This window comes from Mesocricetus auratus, unplaced genomic scaffold (assembly GCF_017639785.1).
Source record: "Mesocricetus auratus isolate SY011 unplaced genomic scaffold, BCM_Maur_2.0 Super-Scaffold_100001, whole genome shotgun sequence".
In the NCBI taxonomy this organism is placed as follows: Eukaryota; Metazoa; Chordata; class Mammalia; order Rodentia; family Cricetidae; genus Mesocricetus; species Mesocricetus auratus.
Genome location: NW_024429187.1, coordinates 3,393,417 through 3,415,353, shown reverse-complemented (window position 1 = coordinate 3,415,353; position 21,937 = coordinate 3,393,417). Strand labels below are relative to the sequence as shown.

The 21,937-nt window shown below is 42.9% G+C and overlaps 1 protein-coding gene across 3 annotated transcripts in view; it reads right to left on the bottom strand.

Moving 5' to 3' along the window:
- Borcs5 (BLOC-1 related complex subunit 5) overlaps positions 1-15,768 on the bottom strand; it is a 65,743-nt gene extending 49,975 nt beyond the window's left edge. Inside the window, exons 1-2 of one of the 3 annotated variants that reach the window (XM_040743423.1) lie at positions 15,509-15,768; positions 12,098-12,241 (exon numbers count right to left, since the gene is read on the bottom strand). In XM_040743423.1, coding sequence (XP_040599357.1) covers positions 12,098-12,241; positions 15,509-15,719 — 355 coding nt within the window. In that variant the 5' untranslated portion in view covers positions 15,720-15,768. The other 2 variants (XM_040743424.1, XM_040743425.1) reach the window with 2 other exon arrangements.
- Between the last annotated feature and the right edge of the window lie 6,169 nt (positions 15,769-21,937).

The window sequence follows — 21,937 nt, the reverse complement described above, 5'->3', positions numbered from 1 at the left end:
GTATTATGTGAGCTCTGATGGCTCTTACATCTGGGTTCTGCCCTGTTAAGCATTTTAAGATCATTTAAATAATCCCTCTTAGGATGTTAGTTGTGGAAATCATACAAAAGAAAAAGAAAAAACTGCACACTGGAGTTGAATGAATATTTATTTTATACTAATGATCTAAAAACTAGCTGTAAAAACGGATGATGGGGAGGAATGGCTTAACATCAGGGCATGTGAAAAAAACTTTAGGGTTTTAGGTGACTCAAGTGAATGTGCTTCCAAGAAACCTTATTAAACTTGAACTATACTAAAAGGAATATAGCATGCAGGAAAAGAAATCCAGCCTGTGGGAAAAGACAGAGGACCCAGCCTGCACTTGGAATACTGTGCTCAGTTGCATAGGTCAAACTCTTGACGGATTAGCATGGAATGCAGAGACACCATGACCACAACTCTTATAAAGTAAAACATTTAACTGGGGTGGCAGGTTGCAGTTTCAGAGGTTCAGTCCATTACCATCATGACAAGGAGCATGGCAGTGTGCAGACAGATAAAATATTGGAGCTCAGAGTGCTACATCTTGCAGGCAACAGGAAGTCGACTAACTGTCACACTGAGGGAAGCTTGAGCAAAAGAGACCTCAAAGCCCATGCTCACTTCAGCCAACAGGGCCACACCTCCTAATAGTGCCACTCCTTTTGGGGACCATTTTCTTTCAAATCATCACCCCACCCCACACGGCAACTCAGAACCATTTGTTACTCTCGTTTCAGGGGATATGATGCCCTCTTCTAGACTATTTGGGCACTGTGTGCTTGTGATACACAGACATACACGCATATAAAACAAAAATAAGTAAAAGAATAAGATTATTAAAAACACTAAAGAGAAATAATAGACTTTATCAGAAAACAAAAGACAAAGGCAAGTATCTTATTACCAGTAGACCTACCCTACAAGAAACACTACAGGAAGTTCTTTCAGCACTGCCCAAAGAATGCAAAATAGACCAGCCAATCTGAAAAGGGTTCGCAATTTGGTAATATTAAACAAGTTTACCATCTATGACCTAGCAATTCCATTGCTAGGAACTGACCCTAAGCAACCAAAAACACTCAAATAAGCACACGTATACAAAGACCTAGAGCAGCATTAGCTTAATGGTAAAAACCTGAGCACAAAGGCAGGGGTGAGGCTCGGTTGGTAGAGAACTTGCCTAGCATGCATGAAGTCCTGAGACTGATCCCTAGCACCACGGAAAACTGTGTGGTGGTGTACGCCCGGAAACCCAGCACTTTGGAGGTAGTTGTAGGAAGACCAGGGCTTCAAGGTCATTCTTGGCTACACAGTGAGTTCGAGGCCAGTCTGGACTACATAAGACCCTGTCTTAAGAAAACAAAACAAAACAAAACAACCTTGGATGTTAGAATCAAGAAGTAGTTCAGCACTAACAGGTTTGGAGAAAGGCAATTGTCGCCTTCAGTTGTGTACCTGCTTGTGACCCTACCAGGCTCCACAGAATATTTCCAATCAGATGATCACACAGATGGCCCCAGGTAAAGCAAATTCCTCACAAAACCCAACCACAAGTCAACTATGAAATGAGACAGGGTACTGGAGAGTTTATGGAAATGAGAGACGATAAGAAAGTGGGTAAACAGAATACATCATATACATGTATGGAACTGTCAAAACAACTAACGAAAAACAAAATAAATGACACGATCTACACCCAATATTCAGAAATTCAGGCCAAAGTTGACTAGACTGCAAGGCAGGCTGAAGATAACCTGCAAACTTAAGATCATTTCACTGAAGCATTGCTACCTCTTGACTTCCACTTAGATACTTTCTTCCCATCTATTTTTCCTTCTTCCCTGCTGAGGGGATCTCGTAGTGTTTGCGCTGACTCTCCCATCCATGCATCATGCTTTTGCAATTCATCCATTATTTTCTTTTTCGTGCTGAATAGTATTCGATTCTATTCCTGGACATATTGTATTTCAATGATCCACTCAGATAGACATTTGAACTGTCCCCAATAAACTCTATAATTTCTTTGAGCACGGTGACAGCCTAAAAGGGGCTTTCTACACACATAGTGTACGTTAGTTACTACAGAGTTTCCTGTGGTTGATTTTCTTTCCCTTTTCTGTCTTGATAACCACTAAAACAAGCAATTATAGATTGCTAGTATGTCACAGAACATGTATATTTTTCCAGCTAACGTGCACTTGAAATGAGCTGTGACCTGGTTCTAAAAGAAACCGGATGCTTTGGAGCATCTTAGCAAGAATCTTTGGAAACACTGGGCACAGGGTGCTGACACTTCTGTAACCAACTGCTTTAGTCTAGTGACATCTAGTGGCAAAATTGTTATCAAAAACAAAACTGCTGGGTTAGCTACATGGCTCAGAGCGTTAGGGCGTCCGCCTCCAAACCTCAAGACTTCAGACTGATTCCCAAAGTCCAGTAGCAAGTTTCCAAAATCATGTCTCTTTTTTAAAAAAAAAGTCTAGGGGCTGAGGGATGGAGCTCCATGGTACAGCGCTTGCTAGGATGACTGAGGCCCTGGCTTCAGTCCCCAGCACCACAGAAGAAAAACCCCACTGAAATCATTTAGCTGAATAATCTAACAGTTTTGTGACAATAAGTAGAATTTAAGTTGACTATCTTCGAACATTAGTTTTTCCGAAGTATGGCCTGTACACCGATTCAAGGTCACTTTAAATGCTAGTGTAAGAAACAGATGCCTTATATCTCAATTACTGAAAGGGAATCTAAAGCCAGGGCCTGACAATCAGCATTTTTAAGTTTCATCTGGTAGCTTCTTTCCAGGGGAGGGGGTTTCGAAACAGGGTTTCTCAGTATAACCCTGGCTGTCCTGTTTGTAGACCAAGCGGCCTCAAACTCAGAGTCCACCTACCTCTGCCTCCCGAGTACTGAAAATAAAGGTGTGTGCCACTACCACCCAGCTATACCTGTGAGCTTCTTATGCACAGTAATATTTTGGAAGTAATTATAGGTTGCACCAGGCAGTGACTGCACACACCTTTAGTCCCAGTACTTGGGAGGCAAAGGAGGCAGATCTCTGAGTTTGAGGCCAGCCTGGTCTACAGACCAAGTTCCAGGACAGCTAGGCCTACACAAAGAAATTCTGCTGGGGGGCAGGGTAATAGGTTAAGCATCCTTAATCCAAAAACTGGAAATGCCCCAAAATATGAGAATTTTTGAACATGGTGTTGGTGCTCACAAGTTTCAGATTTCAAAGCATTTCAAGCCTATGAGAATATGCCCAAACATGAAAATCTCCAAAACCTGAAGCACTGACTCTCTGGAGCGCTTAGGATAAGGGATGCCCAATCCATATTAACAAGATCACAGCAGAAGCTCTTCCTTTTAGGTCCCTACAGGCTTACACTATGTGCTACCACGACAGCTCCCCAAAACAGACCAGGGACTCTTCATGGAACACGGTCATGGTTTCTGGTTTTGAATCTCAAGGCTAAAGATATCTGATGAACAGAAAGAATGAATAAATTTGTTTAGATGAATGAATAAATATGTAAATATTTATCATGGTTCTAAATCTAGGATGTGACTTCCTGTCTGTTTAAGAGTTAAGAAACTACCGAGTGAGTTCAAGGACGGCCTCCAAAACAATACAGAGAAGCCCAGTCTCGGAAAAAAAAAAAAAGAGTTAAGAAATTTATCTGTAATCAACTCTGAATGCTGTAAGACTGTTATCAAAACAAGCTAGCCAATCATCACTTAAAATCTGGAAGTGGAAGGAACAGATTTTTTTTTTAATTCAGGAAATAGTTATGAAGTCTCACCTTCCCTAAATTAACATTTCACTCCTAGATGTTAGTTTGTTTAAAAATAGCTTAAATGAGGGTTTTTGAAAAGTAGAGAAACTTAAAATGACTGACAGAAGTTTAAACTGTTCACCCTTACGTATTCAGGCTATCACAAATCACTGACAAACTAGAGCTTCAAAGAAAATAAATACATCTCTTACTGTCATACTTCAGCAGTATTTTAACTAGCTCAGACAGGAAATTATACTGTTTACAATGATTTCAGGTACTTACTTTTGTTAAAATTTGGAATATAACACAAATGACAAATGTAAATAAAAATAATGAATAATCAGTATATATGTCTGCAATTATTCTAGTGTGTTAACTCTTATTTGTTTGAGAGAGGGTTTTTCTATGGAGCCCAGGCTGGCCTCCAACTTACAGCAATCCTCTTGCCTCTAAGTGTTAAAATGTACAGGAGTGATCCAGCATAGACAAGCTGGGCTAACCATAAGAGTAACTGAAGTTAACGCCAAAGCTCACTGTTGAAGTGGAGGGTTGCTTCAATACTAAAGTGTTTTTCTGTCATGGTCTAGGTGATCCAGGAAGAACTTACCCCAAAGTTGGGGAAAGAAAAAAGATCTAAACTGCAGTCAGAATTTTACCTCCTTACCTATGACTGCCGAGATTACAGTATATCCCAAATATACTTTCAGCAGATAGTTTGGGGGCTTTATATAGCTTCTTTTTACCTATACCAAAGGTTTTAAGACTAAGGATGCCCTCCCGATTCTGTCTTTATTTGGCAACTTCTCACTCATCCCTTGGAGTCCAGTTCAAATGTTTCTCCTTGAAACCTACTCCATATTTACAGGCTAAGTTAATAATCCTCCTCCACGCATGCCTATCCTTTGGAGTATATTGACAGTATTACTCATACTATAGCTGTCTAAATTGCTCACAAACTACCCAAGCTCCTAGAGGTTAGTGACCATGTTGTATCATTTGTGTTTGTGCTATCTGAACACTCTCAGACACGTGGCAGTTTGTTGCAAATGGGATTTAAAAGCTACAGGCATAGGACTTGAAAATGAAAGACAAGGTAAAAAGTAGAAAAAAGTGGATTAAAAAGAAATTTCTACAATGAATTAACTACTATCATAAACAAATAGAAAGCAGATAAAATACATGAGCTATTCTTCTCAGATACAATACGACAGGCAGGGCCAGACTTTGGTCCCTGAGAAGGAAAACAAAGCCCACTGTTTTCCTAACTCACTGCCTAAAGGCAGTTTCCAGGATGTGGAGCAGGGAGGTGACTCAGCCGTGACAGCTGTAACCAGAACAGCATGGACGGGTGGCTTAAACAACTAATCTTTCTTTCTCCTACTTCTGAAGCCTGGAACATCCATGGCCTGAGAGCCCAGAGACTTGGTTATAGTTTGCAGATGGCAGTCTGATTATTGTCTCACCGCCTGGCAAAGGCAAGCATACTCTTGATCTCATCTTCTCTTGCAAGGGTGTGGCTATCACCTCTAAGGGTGCCACTCATCATTAAATCACCTAGAGGCCCAAGGGCCCAGCTCCTATACCATCATACGGATTCCACAGCAACCTCCAGTTTGAAGCTGAAAAAGACATTCAGTCCCTATCAAAGGGTATCTCTGAGAAAAGACCAGCTTCGTTACCGAGCTGGAGAAAGGGAACACTAGTGACTCAAGCTGACACAGCGGAACATGGGAGAGGCAAGACCTCGGTGATGAGACCCTTGAACTCTGTACCAAGACCTGGATGCCCATGAATCTCCAAATAATAATAATAATACTCCAAATGCACAGAGTGAATAATTCCATGAAGCTACAGAAACAGCCACAGAAAAGTGGCAAACCAAACAATTTCTGAATCTCATACTAGTCGCAGTAGAAAAGTTTACAGAACCTGGGGCCACCAGTCAAGTTCTCACGGGAAAAGCCCTCAGTTATCACCAGGGTAGCAAGGATATGACACCCTAAGGACTGCTCTGTACTAGTTGCGGTGGCCCATACCTGTAATCCCAGCACCTGAAAGGTACAGACAGGAGGATCAAGAGTTCAAGGTCATCCTTGTCTACATAGCAAGTTAGAAGCCTGCCTGGGCTACAAAGGCACTTATCTCAGAAGCAAAAATTAAAAAGACTGCTCTGGAGAACATAACTGGGGAACAGAAAAGCCTACAAAGGGTCACACTGGTTATAAGGAACCTACAACAGAGCAGGGCATAGTGCACACCTTTAATCCAGGACTTGGGAGACAGAGGCAAGGCCAGACCGGTCTATACAGTGAGTTCCAGAACAGCCAGGATTATATAGAGAGAATGTCTCAAAAAGAAAAAAAAGTAAATTCAAAAATAAGTAACCTGCAACCTGTATGACAGAGCAAAGTCTAGCATACTTCAAAGGACACAGCAACTAAAACCATAAAATGTATAATATTTAACCTATAAGAAACTTCCAGTTGACAAAACCTAATACCCCTTCATGAAAATCTTGGAGAGATCAGGGATACAAAGAACATACCTAAACATAACAAAGGCAATTTATAGCAAGCCTATAGCCAACATCATATTAAATGGAGAGGGTTAGGGTCTCAAAAGAAGGGGGACAGGGGCTAAAGAGAGGGCTCAGCAGTTGAGTGTCTGCTGCTCTTCCAGAGGTCCCAGGTTCAGTCCCCAGCATCCACACTGAGCAGCTCACAAATTCCTATAACTCCAGTTCCCATGTATCCAATGTCCACTTGTAGCCTCTGAGAGCACCAATACATATGACAGTATGACCACACACACACACACACACACACACACACACACACACACACACACGAATAAAAACATTTTTAAAAAGTGGGTAGTACCAGAGGAATGACACCAACATGGCTCTCTAACCTCTAAATATACATACACAGTGAATAATTCATGTTGAAAAGCTTAACCCAACAGCTACTAAACACATAAGTCTGCAAGGTAATCAGGAGTAAGCTACCAACTTTTCCAACATGGCGTTTGAGAGAAACTGTATTTAAGATCAATTTGTGCTTGGAGAATACTTTAATTCAGGGAAGACTGTGGCTCTGGTTAAGATCAATTCTCTGGTGGGTTTGGGATGCATAATGTGAAAGACACAAGAGTAAATAAAAAAGAAAAAGATCCACTCTCTCAGCTTATCTTTTGGTACACCATTCTCCAACTCAGTGATGTCTGGAAGCTGGTAGAAACCACTGTCTGATGAATTCTGATTCTGAATGACAGGGGAGTGACTGGGAAGAGGAATAGTACATGGTTCAGAAACCGATCATAAGAAATCACAGCCAGGTGGTGGCGCCTGTCTTTAATCTCAGCACTTGGGGAGGTGGATCTCAGTGAGTTCAAGGCCAGCCTGGTCTACAGAGTGAGTTCCAAGACAGCCAGGACTGTTACACAGAGAAACCCTGTCTCAAAAAAAAAAAAAAAAGAAAGAAAGAAAAGAAGGAAGGAAGGAAGGAAGGAAGGAAGCTTCACTTCCTCTTCTTCTTTCCCATTCTTTCCCTGGCTTCATTCTTCCCCCAGCTACATATAGTTAGTTCTCAGTGTTCCAAGTGTTCCAAGAGTCTGAGACCCTTCACTGCTGTTCTATGTGATTTAGCTCCACCAAGAAAAGACAAAAAGCTGGTCTTTTCTTTTTTTTCTTTGCTTTTGTTTTCCTTTTCTTTGTATTTTCTGCCCAGGCTTGCCACAGCTATCTCTCTACCTCTGCCTCCTGGCGTCAGGACTTCAGGAATGCACCCCCTCACCCAGCTCCAAGCTCTTTAATAATCAGAGCCCATTTCACATGCCTTCTGTTCTTAACACCCACTCTCAAAGCACCCAACAAAGCTGCTTAGTGTCACTCAAGCATCTGCGTTGTATAAGCTGGACCTTCCTGGCTGGTAACAAGGACAGTCCTTTCTTAGGCTGTAAGACAACTCCTTATGTTATATCCAAGGTCATGAACAAAAATGGCAGGTCAGTCACAAACAATGTTGTATGTGTGTATACGCATCTATTCATCCACCAAAAGTGAATAGGATATTTTTGTAACTTTGACATAAAAACAATATTGCATTTCTCTTGTGAATGTTTCATTCCTATAGAATGATATAGAATAGAGTCAGCTTCATTAAAAAAAATGAGTGGTTGAATTTTAAGTAAGAAATGTGTAGGGCTTATTTACCTCATTGGATTCTTAGTAACGTACATGAAATCAACAATTTGCTTCTGTGTTCTGTCATAACCACATTGCTACTTTCTAGTTTTCTGCCATTTCCTAGTGTTTTACATATGAAAATAAATTGCTAACTCAGAGGTTGTTAAGAAAAAAACAGAAATTCTTTGACTTGAAAAAAAACAAGAAGAACAGATATTTGTATTATAAAGCATAAATCATATCCTGGTATATTTATGCAAAAGAGCTAAAACCAAAGAATCTGCTTGCTTATTAAAATGCAAGCATTACCTCAGTCATACAAATAGCCCCAAACTCGCCCAGTCTCTGCCTCTGCAGATCACCCACCAGCATTAGATTACCTCATATGACATTATGGAACAATAGTGAACTCTGTAATGGTTGAATATATTGTTTTGAAAGAATAAACTGTCATTAACTTGAACAAAAGCTTTCTGAAATCAAACCTGGGGGGTACAGCCTTCACTGGGTGGCCTTTTTTTTTTTAACTACTTTAAGAAATTGCTTCACCCTGGAAGCAAGCAAGGGCACAAAGAGATGGAGGTATAAAGGCGACAGTCCTACAACAGCCAGCAGGCAGGAGCTTTAAATTACAGAGCAGAACAACGTCAACGCTTGAGGCTCTGCCACAAATTTGGCACCTAAAATCCAAACAAGTTCACACACAATCTCCCTAGGATCGCTGTGATTTATACAACAGGTTGTGTTACAATAGGAACAAGACCTACTCTACGGCCGGCCTGTCCCAGTACCATCTGAAGGAGGGTTATTGATACAGCCAGTGATGTTAGTAAGGCCTGGAATTTAAGGTGAATCCTAGTGTTTTAATCCATAAAGTAGAAAACAAAATAGCTCTCATGAGGAAGAACTGGGGGAGCTGGACACTTGTTATCATCAGTCTACTCAATTTTCCTGTCTGCCTCTCTCTTCCCATCACAATCCAAGGGGTTTCTTGTTCACAGATGACACACAAGCATCTATAAACACTCACCGCCTTTTGTTTGGTCTGCGGTCTGAGCACAGCCACACACTGCCATTTCTAATCAAGTGAGCTCTCTATCCTCCTCAGCCAAAGCCAGAGAAGTACTCAGAGTAACTGCCCCTCAGCAGCTTTCCTCCCCTCTATACCTACTCCCAGTGTAGTCAGACGGTGGTAAAACCCTGATCACAGCTGAGCTTCTAGGGTAACCAAGTCCAGGTGCATCACTTTGCAAGGCGCTCACTTATATTATATTCATCACTCGCATGCAAGATGGATGACCTTACTCGTGTCAGCTCCCCTTAGCAGCAAGTCTTCTCCTAGACACTTTCCCTGCTGGTCAGTTTATTCTCATATGAATCATTGCAAATAATTAAAAAACTAATCCCAGAAAATTATCAAGTATACCTCAAATTCTGGTTTGCTTTTAGGTTTTCCCTAACGTGAAAGAGTCAAGACTCAGTCACAGGCAACCAGTGCAGGACGAGAAGACTCTGGGGAGTGAGAGGATGGGGTGACAGGAAGGAGGCGTGTGAAAACTGACTGTGGGCAGGGCTCCATGCAGACCCAGGAGAGTGGAGTGAAGAATACCAATACCCAGCCGTTATGTTTCTGAAGACCGGACAAGTGTATGTGAAGGTAGACATTTCATTAACGTTGGCTTCTCCTCACAATAAGGGAAATGAATGAGGAGTAAGTGACAGAATATAGTATGTTCTTTTATAGAGAGGGTTTATCAAAGTCTAGTCTGATAGCCAGCACAGAGGAGAGTGAAAGCATGAATGGACTCATCTGTAAAGTAGATGAGTTGCTGGGAAAAATAAGATATATAGATCACCTGATGTGCTATTTGTTTTTTGTTAGACGCAGCATGCAGTGGTGTAACTGGTGTAGGACTTGACACCAGTGAAGAAATTCCAAGTGTGATCTCTATCTGCCAGATGTCTGATCTTACACAAATCACTTAGATAAATTCAATGATGTAAGAATTACAAGAATGGTATGTATATATTGTAGGGAGAGATCTATGTACCCATAGCGCTGACCACGCCCATTTACATGTGTTCACAGGTGCATAGAACAGGGAATAAAAGAGCTAGGGGGAAGAGACGCTGTCTCTTTGGGTTCTGGTTGCGGCCTGGAGAGCAGCGTGTGGACCTTTGGTTCTCAGCTTTCTTGGCTTCTCACGTAAGTGATTTCTCCCTCAATAAAATATCACAGGACATCCCTATTTTGTGTAGCTTAATATTTCCACATTAACATATATGTGGAGCCAGGGTACATTTTAATATGAATAACTATATAAGATGCTTTATTAGAGTCTATTACACCAGCTTGCTCTTGTCCAGGTGTTTGTCACCTCTAAAGTTCATATTGAAACTTACTCCCCACAAATCATAGGTTAAGGGGATTTGGAGGTGTGGCCTCTGGAAGGTAACCAGGATAGGATATGGCCATGAAGGTGGAGCCTTATGATTGCATGAATGACTTTATTTAAAGAGAAAGGGAGACCAAGTTAGCAGCTTGCTCTGCCTTGTGAAATGACATCCTCCTTCATGTCATGACCCAGCAGAGAGTCTCTCAGCAGATGCCAAAAGGATACCAGAGCCATGGTCTTCATTGTGAAGTATAAAGTAAATTAACCTCCTTTCTTTATAAATTTCTCCGTCTGTGGTATTGTTATTTAAAAAAATGAAGAAAGATGCAGGTTGATTAAACCACAGCCTTAGTTATGCTCATTATTGCTTACGTTTTGTTTTGGGTTTTTTTATGAGGGGTAGAGGCAAGGAATCAGAGGAATTCATATAGCAGAAGTAACATTTAGTTCATAGAAAATCATTTCCAGGAATAGAAATTCAGCTCAGTAAGTGAGGTATTCCTCATGCAAGCATGAGAAGCTGAGTTTGATCCCCAGAAACCACATAAAAAATTGGAAGTAGTAGCACACACTCATAGTCTCAGCTCTGGGTGTGTGGAGACAGCCAGATCCATGATGCCAGTTGGCCTAGACTAATTGATAAGCCCCAGGTCCCAGTGAGAGACCCTGTTTCAAAACACAAGGTGAATGGCTGAGAACAACTGGAGATTGACCTACAGCTTCCAAACATGTACACATACAACACTCACACACATGCACACACCCACACAAAAGATCAAGAAAACAAACTCCATTTAATAGAGATACAAAAGCATTAAAGTTATGGTCTTCGAATAAAGCATCTTGAAATCTGCTGATTAGGTAGGTAATCTCTCCTTTTATAAGCCTATTTTTTTCTCATACAAAACTGTTGCCAGAATTAATTACCAGTTCATTGATGGTGATAGGACTTTTCTATGAGTCTGAACTAGTCAACACATACCACAATCTAGATCACAAATAACAAAAATCTTTTCATGTAAATATAATAGGGATGGGCCACCTTTAGTAACACCAATTCATTCATTCATTTATTCAATCCTTATTTTATATCAATAGTGGAAAGAAACAGAAAAATACAGACCAGAAACCAACTGGGCTGGCTCAATGGGTAAAGGTGCCAAGCCTGATAACCTGACCGAATCCCCAGTACCCACATGGTGGCAAGAAATAACACACCCCCAAAAGCTGTCCTTTGACCTCCATGTGCAAGCCATGACATGCACACACATACATATACTCAAGAAACAATACGTGCAAAAAATTTTTTTCTATTTACAGTAGGTCAGAGGTGATTAAGTGCTACAGGAAAGAAAACAAAAACAAAAAGGCAGGGAAAGAGACTCCAATTTCAGACAGGGCAGACAAGAAAGACTTCTCAGAGAAGATGTCAATTAAAGAAAGACCTGCCGGGCGGTGGTAGCGCACGCCTTTAATCCCAGCACTCGGGAGGCAGAGGCAGACTGATCTCTGTGAGTTCGAGGCCAGGCAGGATCGACAGCCTCCAAAACAATACAGAGAAATCCTGTCTCGTAAAACCAAAAAAAGAAAAAAAAAAAAAAGAAAGAAAGACCTACAAGAGGTAAAAGAGGAAGGCATACAGATACGTGGGAAGAGTAGTAGGGCCATAAGTAACCTCCCCAGGAAGCCCAGGTAGCAGAAAGTATGCCTCTCACCTTTTAGAAGAGGCTGGAAGGTTGGGATCTCTTGCAGCTTGATGACATCAGGATCATTGCTGACATTCCTGGAGGCCTGAGAGCCTTGAGCCACGACCACGATGTCATCCATCTTGGCCCGATGTTTAGCTGGAGACGGAGTCACTGCAAATCAAGTGGCACGGATCAGGAACTGCATGCTGGAGAGCTACCACTGCCCAGCAACAGTCACTAGAAAGCACCTCACAGTACGTAAGAGACTCGTCCAGTCATAACATGCACGCTTCTCGTCAAGTCATCCTTACTTAAAATGATATACTTCTTCCAAGGGTGGTAATGTCTACTTTTTGTCTTTGAAATGTTGAAGTGGATTAAGGTTTAAAAACAAACAAACAAACAAAAACTATAAGGAAATGCTGGTATGGTGGTAGACACCTTTAATACCAGCAGAGACAAAGGCAAGCAGATCTCTGTGAGTTCAAAGCCAGCCTGGTCTACATAGTGAATCCCAGGACAGCCAAAGCTACATAGTAAGACCCTGTCTCAAAATATATAAATAAATACATACATAAATAAAACTAAACAACAAAAGACTATGAGGGGATATAATTCAGCTGGTCATAAAACTGGACACGGTGGCTCACTTTTCCAAATTGGAGGTACAGACAGGAAGATAAAACTTCAAGACCAGGGATTGCTCACTGGTTAAGAGCACTGGCTGCTCTTCCAGAAGATGCTGGTTCAAGTCCCAGCAGCACCCACATGTTGGTTCAAAATTATTTGCAGCCAGATGGTGGTGGTGAATGCCTTTAATCCCAGCACTCAGGAGGCAGAGGCAGGCAGATCTTTGTGAGTTCAAGGCCAGACTGGTCTACAAAGCTCCATAGAGAAACCCTGTCTGAAATAAATAAATTAATAAATATATAAATAAATGTAACTCTTGTTCTAGTGGATCCAGTGCCCTCTTATGGCCTCCTCAGACACTACATACATGTGGTACATAAACATGCATGCAGGCAAAACACCTATACACATAATGATAAAATAGTGTACAGCATTGGGAGCATAGATCAGCTTAGACTACATGAAACACTGTCTCAAAGGAAGAAAAATTAGTATTTTTACATAGCAAAGCAGGCAAAACACATATACACATAATGATAAAATAATGTACAGCATTGAGAGCATAGATCAGCTTAGACTACATGAAACGCTGTCTCAAAGGAAGAAAAAAATTGATATTTTTACATAGTAAAATGTCGTTATTTTATAGTGGGGGACTGACGTAGGTAGATTATAGGGAACTTCTATTTTCTTTCTTTTTTGTAGTACAAGGGATTGTTACCAGAGCCTCTTGAATAGTAGGCAAGTGTCCTACCACTGAGCTATGGCCCAGCCCAGGACTTCTATTTCCTATTTATATATACATTTTTTTAAAACTCTCAAACATAAAGAAACATATAACATGTATGCAATTCTTGCATAACCAAGCATTTTATTATTCAATACACCAATGCATAGGCATATTTTTTAAATGCCTCCTGTTTTGATTGTCCTGATCTCCTTATATATGTCCATAGGTTACAAATAAAGGAACAAAACTGTCTGGGGCTTGCCCAAGGCCAACAGTCCTAGAAACAGAGCTAGGAAAGGCAGTGAAGGTCTCTGGGTCCTTGGTACAAGGACTCTTAGTGACACAGAATGCAAGGCTGTCTCTCTAACCTACTAGAGCCAGCCAGATGTGCTGAACAGAGCCAGCTGTGCCCGAAACCTCTGGTTTCAAACCCAAATTATGAGTCTATTCTTAAGGCTCCAGGGAGCCTTAGTGTAGCAGTAGTGAAAAAAGACCAGAAACAATTTGGCAACATTCAGGAAATTGGAGGTACTTCTAGGGCATGTCAACTTCAGGTTCCTTGAGAGAGAACAGTTCAGTCCTCCAAGGATTCCCTAGAACAAGAAATCTCATTCAAATATTTTTCTGGTTGGAACAAGGATGAATCCTTATGGTGTCTTATACTAGAAGGTTCTAGTAGGCAATAGGTATACTCAGGCTCATCAGTCTGCTCTGAGGATAGATACCACAGAGCTACTCTGCCTTCTGGAAACTAGCCTCTCCTGATGCTTGGTGTTTGTTTGCCCTGAACAAGGACACAGGGGCGGGGTAGGGGTGGGGTATCTCTGCTACTTTTATTGCTTTTCAGAAGTAGTTTATCCTGGCTTGGTAATTTATCTAACATTTTACAAAAACAGTACCAAAACATCTTCCCTGCTACAAATTACATGATTCCTCCTTTCCTCAGAAACCAAAGGGGACTTCAAAGCATTCTAGCACACCTCTATTATATTTTATGCATATAACGGGTAAAGACGTGTGTAAAAACGGGGATACTATAGATACTACACATAAGCATGTGTAAAGCACCTGGCACAGGAAAGTGTGCAAATTCTCCCAGAAATAAGCCTAGGCTGTTGGTTCCCGGATGAGCAGCAGATCCTAAGGACACCATGTTCCTTCCGCTAAACTATGCTTCTGGCCGGGCATAGAGGCACGGAAGTAAGAAATGGCCATTACTGCCGTGTTATAAACAGACATGACACTCTGGATCTTCCAAGGAAACAAAACATGTCAAAGCCAGTAGATGCAAGCTCCCAGACAGCTGGTCTTGAGGGCACTGTCTCAGAGGAATGCCCATTAGCATGAGTCATCCCCTACATCTGTAGCTTCCACATTTCCGAGCGGCAAATGTTAGTTACCAAACAGAGAGCCAATCTAAAGAGTCTTACTAGGTCGGAGGTCTTAACTAACAAGGCTTAGCAACCCCTGAGCTTACCTAGTGCAGTCTCAGAAGTTACCTAAGTGGGTAGTTAAAATAAAAAAAAATAAAAGACTAAATAGTTTTCAATTTCCAGCTGTTTTATTGAGCACTCACTACAGGTCTAGATCTAGCACAATACACTTCCAATCCCTACCTCACACGCTTAGGGGACTCTAAAAAGTGCGGACAACAGAAGACACACCAGAACCTGCCTGCCATCTGGCCAACTTATTTAAAAAAAAAAAAAAAAACGGACCCGACACCTGAGGGGAAAAAAGCAGTTTCTGGTAACATTTGCACCCAAACATTGAAGGTGGCCGCCCAGCGCTCACAGGCCCCTTCTGAAGAGGAACCTGGACACCTCGCTTTATCAGAAAGCCTGATCGCGGAGGTCCTGGGTGTTATCCATCCACAGAGAGAGCCAAATCTCGGGCGTCAGTGCCGAGTCCTGGAAGCGATCATTCACGAGGTCGTCTTTTACAGATCAGAGTGAAGCCGAGCGTGCCGGTTTAGGGGACCAGGGCTGGGGCGGGAGGCCACGCCTTTTCGGTGTGAGGGCACACGGTGGGCCCGCCGGCTCCGCAAGCAGCGCCCGGGCGGGAGGTGAGGCACCGACCTGAGGCGTTCAGATCGCCGGGGCGGCTCTCGGCCTCCGCGCTCTGCTCGCTGCCCATGGCGCCGGCAGCGGAGGGACAGCGGGGCAGGGGCCGGGGAGAGCGGGGAGGCCGCGCTGGGCCACAGGCACGCGGGGAGGCGCGGCGCGCCGACAGGAGGCTCGGGGCACCGGCGGGGCCACGGCTGCGACCGGCGGGCGGCGCTGCTGTCATTCACTGGCTCAGGCGCCTAAACTCGCTCCTTCCGGGACGCCGATTGGCCGCACCGGCTACGCGTAGCCGTCAGTTCCGGGTTCGGAGGTTTCCCCGCCCCCAAATCCGAGGGGCGGGGCGGGGAGACGCGCGCTGAAGGTTGGGGCGGCTCCCTTTTAAAGGGCCAGGCCACCTCAAGGCCAAAGGTGTCCAGATGACATGTTTCCTTTGAGGACCATTGTAATCCCGATGATCTTCGAACAACTTTGCGAAATGGACTGGGTTTTTGCTTTTGTGATAGGACCCGCACACTGTAGCCCTAGGTGGCCTTCAACTCTGGGCCATCCGCCTTTCTCAACCTGGGATTATTGAACCACCACGCCCTGCAAAATAGGTATATCTACCCGTTTTACCAATGGAGAATAAAGATGGTCTGTAGACATCGAATTTGAGTTCACACTAGGACAGAAGCTAAACCCTTTCCTAAACTTCGAAAGCAGGGAGTTTAGCAGTGGGCGCTCATACAGAAAAATGCCAAGACACTGTAAAGGAGCTAAAAATGAGAGAAAAACTGGTCGGGTGTGCTGCTTTACATCTGTTGAACCGGAAGTGGATCTAGGCACTTTCTGAGGATCTTGACGGTTTTTGACAGGTCCCTATGGAACTACCAATGACCAGGAAGATGTACAGATAATAGAAAACAGAAACTGCTTGGGTGAGCAAATCAGATGTAGGCAGATAATAACCCAACTCCTTCCAGGGGTTTCTCTCAACTGCTTCAAGAAATTACAAGCCCCAATCTCTGCGGCTGGTGCCTGTGTTGCTAAAATTCTTTCCCTAGGAGAGATATAAATACATCTACATCCTACAACTGTCCCGACTACCTCCAAAATTCGTTCTGAGGAACCAATAAGTTTATTAGGTTTATTTATAGAACAGTGGGTGAGGAAGAACCATGGGTGACTTAAAAGCAGCCACACTGAAGGTTCAGCACTGGATACACAAGATCACTCACCAAACCCTTAGAGTGTAAGTAGTCCTCACCCATCACTCTCTGCCTATATAATCTAGCCTCACACAGAGACAGCCCTCCACCCCCAAGGCCACCCGAAATTAAAGCAGAATTGCATACATAATCCTCCTCACCCCCTCTTTCTTTCCAAGAGTAAAAGTTGCAGTCAGCAAACGCAGCTGGAAATTATCTTTGGTGATCAGGCCCAGTGGAATCCTGAAAATGGATAAATATAATCCAAGCAGGGCCAAACTGACAAAGTGATTTTTAGCTTTCTTCTGCTATGGCACAAACATGCTCTCTGTTTCACATCATTTAATTTTCACAACTCTAAGGCCAATAAATATATAATTTCCAAGTTATCAGGTGGTAAGAAGTGGGATTATTTAGAACTATGGTTTCAAAATTGGTTCTTGCCTCCATCCCCTTTACAATGCAATGACGAGAATGCAAATAGATTTTCAAGTTCAGTCTTTTGCAGGAATATGAAGATAGACATAAAATTTACCCAGAGAATAGAATATGAGGGATTGTTTGTTTTGCTTTGTTTGGGGTTTGGTGTGCTGTGTGTTTTTGATTATGGATCTCTCTCTCTCTCTCTCTCTCTCTCTCTCTCTCTCTCTCTCTCTCTCTCTCTCTCTCTCTCTCTCTCTCTCTCTGATCTAATACTTGATACACAAGTTCAAATGATTCCCCTGTCTCAGCCTCCTGAATGTTGGGATTACAGGTATGTACTATCATCCCCAGGTTTAAGTGCTCTTCTTCTCCTCCTCCTCCTCCTCCTCCTCCTCCTCCTCCTCCTCCTCCTCCTCCTTCTCTTTCTTTTCTTTCTTCTTCCTTTTCTCCTTCTCTTTCTTCCTCTTCTTCTTTCTTCCCCTCCTTCTAGATTTTATTTTATTTGGAGCAGAAGATAGCGGTTGGGGTACCAGTGGAGACCAGAAGAGAGCCTCAGACCTCCGGGAACTAGAGTTACAGCCAGTTGTTAGCTACCCGATGTGAGTGCTGAGAACCGAATTCAGGCCCTCCTCAAGAGTGGTACACAATTGTAACTGGGGAGCCATCTATCTCTCCAGTCTTTGAAGCATACCCTCTAAATGGGTGGATTTAATGTAATATGGAATTAAGTATGCCCTTGTTTGCTGACTCAACATTTACTGGGAACCTGCAGGTGCCAGGCACATGTTAGAGGCAAGAAGAAAAGATTCAACAAGACGTAGCCCTTATACTTAAGAAACCTGCAGTCCAATGACAAGAAAATGTAGAGTGTTTGTACAGTAGGTTTTCTCCATTTGTGATTGGTGCCTCTTAGAATCACTTATGTATGAGTAGCAATCTATGTTATATGTATGAACAGCCTTTGAAAGTTTATACCACTTTCATATATATGAGTCTTATATCACATCTTGTAAGAAAACCTTTCTTATTTTCTGTGGATTTTGTTGTTGTTGTTTCTGACAGGGTTTTGCTTGGTAGCCCAGGTGCACCTTAAACTCTCAGAAATTCTCTTACCTCAGCCTTTCAAGTCCTGGGATTATGGGGCTGTACCATCAAGCCTATCTTAGAAACAAATCTCTTGATTTTTTCAGTGAAATGGCTTATTCTTGATCACACAGAAAAGAGCCTCCTCCAGCCTGGCTCTTTCTCCCTATAGCACCCGGCACATCCACCCACCAAAAGTCTACTTGACCTCACCAGTGCATCTGAGCAGTCACTAAGACCAAGAGAGCTTGTCTCCTTAATTTCTCCTTGATTTCCATGCCCAGTTCAAGGCCTCATCATTTCTTGAAAGTCAGAGACCTCTGACCTCACTTCCTTCAATCCATTCTCCATGTAGCAAGAAGACAGAATTTTCCAGAATACTAGTATATTCTAGTATTCTTTTTCCTTGATGTACAGACAACTTTTCTGCCAGTTAGGCTGACGCCTGAGCGGTCCGTTTCCTCTCTTTGGATAATTCAAGGATAATTCATTCTTGTTCCTCCTCTTCTTCCTTCTCTAGCTGGCTGAGCTTCTCCTTTTTAGATCTGACTAATATACTTCTTCTTGGAAGACCACCCTCTGAGATTCCTTAGTTAGCGTCTTCTATCATAATATCTGTTCTTCCATAGCAAGTGACGTACCTATCTCACTCACTGAACTAGAAGCGTCTTGAAGCCAGGCCCTGTGTCTTATTCTCTGATTTCCTTGTGAGGTACTTAGCAGATATTTTCCTAATCAAACACTTTTTTGTGCCTTCATGTAAATGGGAGTCTTAACTCTCAGGGAAGAGGATCAGAAAATCTCTTGCGGTGCCAGACCCAGTGGTACACACTTGTAATACTGTGGGGAATCAGAGGGAGCCCTGAGTGAATGTGCACGGAGCAGCAGAAGCCCCGAGTTAATGTATTGTTGACCTGAGCACAGCCATGTCAAGGACCCCAGTGCCTCAGACCCAGGGATGATGGGGGAAGCCCTTCTGTGTATATGTAAATAAAGCACTGTTGGCCAATAGGGAAGCCAGATAGGTGGGACTAGGAGTCGAGGAGGATTCTGGGAAACAGAGGCACAGTCAGTTACAATGTAAGATTCTAGAGAAGAGGTCCAGACCCTTTCTCCAGTAAGAGAAGACCACGTGGAAATACTCAGATTAGCAGTTATGGGTTAATAATTAAGTCAGAGCTAGCCAATAAGAAACCCTGAAAATAGCTAACAGCTTCATAATTAATATAGTGTCTCGTGTGTTATTTGGGGACTGAGACACTGGCAGGACCCAGGCGACTGGTGGGAAGACTACATGTTACATATGGTGTCAGAAGTGGTTATATTACACATGGGTGTAGCAAAGTCTTCCCAGGCGAGGCTCAGAGGGATTGCAGAGGCTTCCTGTGGTCCAAGTTCGAATGCTGTGCATGTAGAAACTATTAACCACAGCTTCCTCTCCAGGATGGCTGCAGTGTAGCACGAATAATAGTTGGTCTTAATAATAAAAACTCAGAGACAGATGATTGGGGTTAATGCTGAAGTCCAAGAAGCAAAACAGCCATCCACTAGGGAATTCTCACCTCTACCAATGCTCAGGGGAAGGGGCGATCCTGTCCTCAGACTGAATCTCCAGACTGCACTGCTCTCCACTAAACTTCAGACTGCCTAGACTGCTCTGGTCTCCTCCTGCCTTATAGTCCTCTCTAGTGTTGGAATTAAAGTTGTGTCAGTCCAAGTACTGGGATCAAAGGTGTGACCTCTGTTTCCCTTTTAGACTGATTCACTCTCATGTAGCCTGTGAGCTCTTGAACTCACAGAAATCCATCTGCCTCTGTCTCTCTAGTGCCGGGATTAAAGGTGTGGCCACCACTGCCTGTCCACTATGACTAACTAGTGACTTAGGTATGTGGTTAACTTGTGATTTAGTGTGTGTGTGTGTGTGTGTGTGTGTGTGTGTGTGTGTGTGGTTAACTAGTGACTTAGCTCTTAACTAGGTGTGTGGCTAACTAGTGGGTTAGCTCTGTACTCTGAGCTTTATTAGATCATAAACAAAATATTACTGCCACCATGCCCTGCAAAAATTAATCTTAAAAAATGTTTAATAGGGGGTTGCTAGCTGCCTGATGTGGGTGCTGGAAACCAAATTTGGATCCTCTAGAAGAGTAGTATCAACTCTTAGCTATTAAACCATTTTTCAAGCTCTTAATATTTTTTGCTTACTAGCTTTAAAAATCACCCTGTAGCACACACAGACACCAAACTTGTGGTCCTGCTATCTAACCTTTAGCTAGGATTACAAACCTGTACCTCCAGGCCCAGCTCCAGGAAGTTTTGTTTAGTCATTATTTTCATCAGTGACCTTTATTCACTGCTGCAACTGAGACATATAACAAGTTCACTGTAGCAGAACACTAAGGCTGACATTTCTTTGTCATTTGAGACAGGGCCTCATGAAGTCTTGGCTATGCATCCAAGGATAACCTATCTTCCTGCTTTCCCATCATGAGTTTGAGGGTTACGGGCAGGTGTGGAGACAGCCTGCAATCTGAAATTTCTAACTGTACAGAGTTGCTTAGTTACCATCACCCCCAACCATGTCCTCTAGAGATGGGAGTATGCATACATGGAGTCTTGTTGTAGCAGGAGAATTGTTCCAGTGAAGTAATTAATCCACACTGGAGTCTGGTTTTCCTTGGCAACTCTTTGGTACCAAGCTATGGCACCATTACTAAAACTGGGAAGTAGGTCACCTCCTACCTAGCATGAGTTGGTTTCACACAATGGACCATTCATTGTTTACAAGATTTCTCCGGCCACATATACCTCCTACCGCTATTGGTTAAAGCTGGCCTTCCTCATTGGCTGTGCATGCCTAGAATAATCATCTATAACTATAATTTGAAAACTTTCACACCAGCCAAAGTTAAGATGTTGCTGAAAATTAGACCAAAGTGCACCAGTGTTTTAGCGAGGTTTCATTTGTCTGGGGTTATATGGAAACAAGGGTGAGGCGCAGTAATTGAGAGCTACTTTAACCCCCTACGTCCACTTGCCCTTCATTTGGCAGCAAGTACATTTTAGTTAAATACATTTAACAACTCTGGCACACAAAGTCCTATGCTAATTGTTTAGGGATGCCATTTTAACAACGGCATCATCATTGCCTTCATCATTATTATCCATACCCATAAGCAAATCGTAACTGGAATTGTACTCCTGAAATCCTTGCACTTGGGAGGTAAAGGCAGGAAGTTACCTATGAAATTGGAAGCCAGACTGGTGAGAATCTACCTCAAAGAAGCAAAAAAGCAAACCCAAACAAACAACACACAGCAACAACATCAACCTAGTAATCTCCCATCCTCCCCCACCCCCACCAAAGCCAAATGCCTGGGTTCCCAAGGTTGCCTGGGAAACCACCAGCTGTGATTGAGGACCCTCCTGTTCTCCAATTATAGAAGTAGGATTCTCCTAATTATGCCCAAATAGGATGAACTGTGAACTTTGATCAAGAAGGTGTTCTTGAATCAAATGTGGTGGTGTACTCCTGTAGTACCTGCACTTGGGAAATAGAGGCAAAAGGATCACGAGTTCAAGGTCATCCAAGCCAGCCGAGCCTTCAAGACACTGTCTGAAAACAAACTTGCGACCCTGGCGTGGGGCAGAGTTCACCTGGGTGTGTGACTTCCTCATCAGCACCTGTGCGTTTGCTCTACTGGACCTCTCGGCAGCCCCGCAGCACAGCTGCAGACCCTGGGTGACCCGG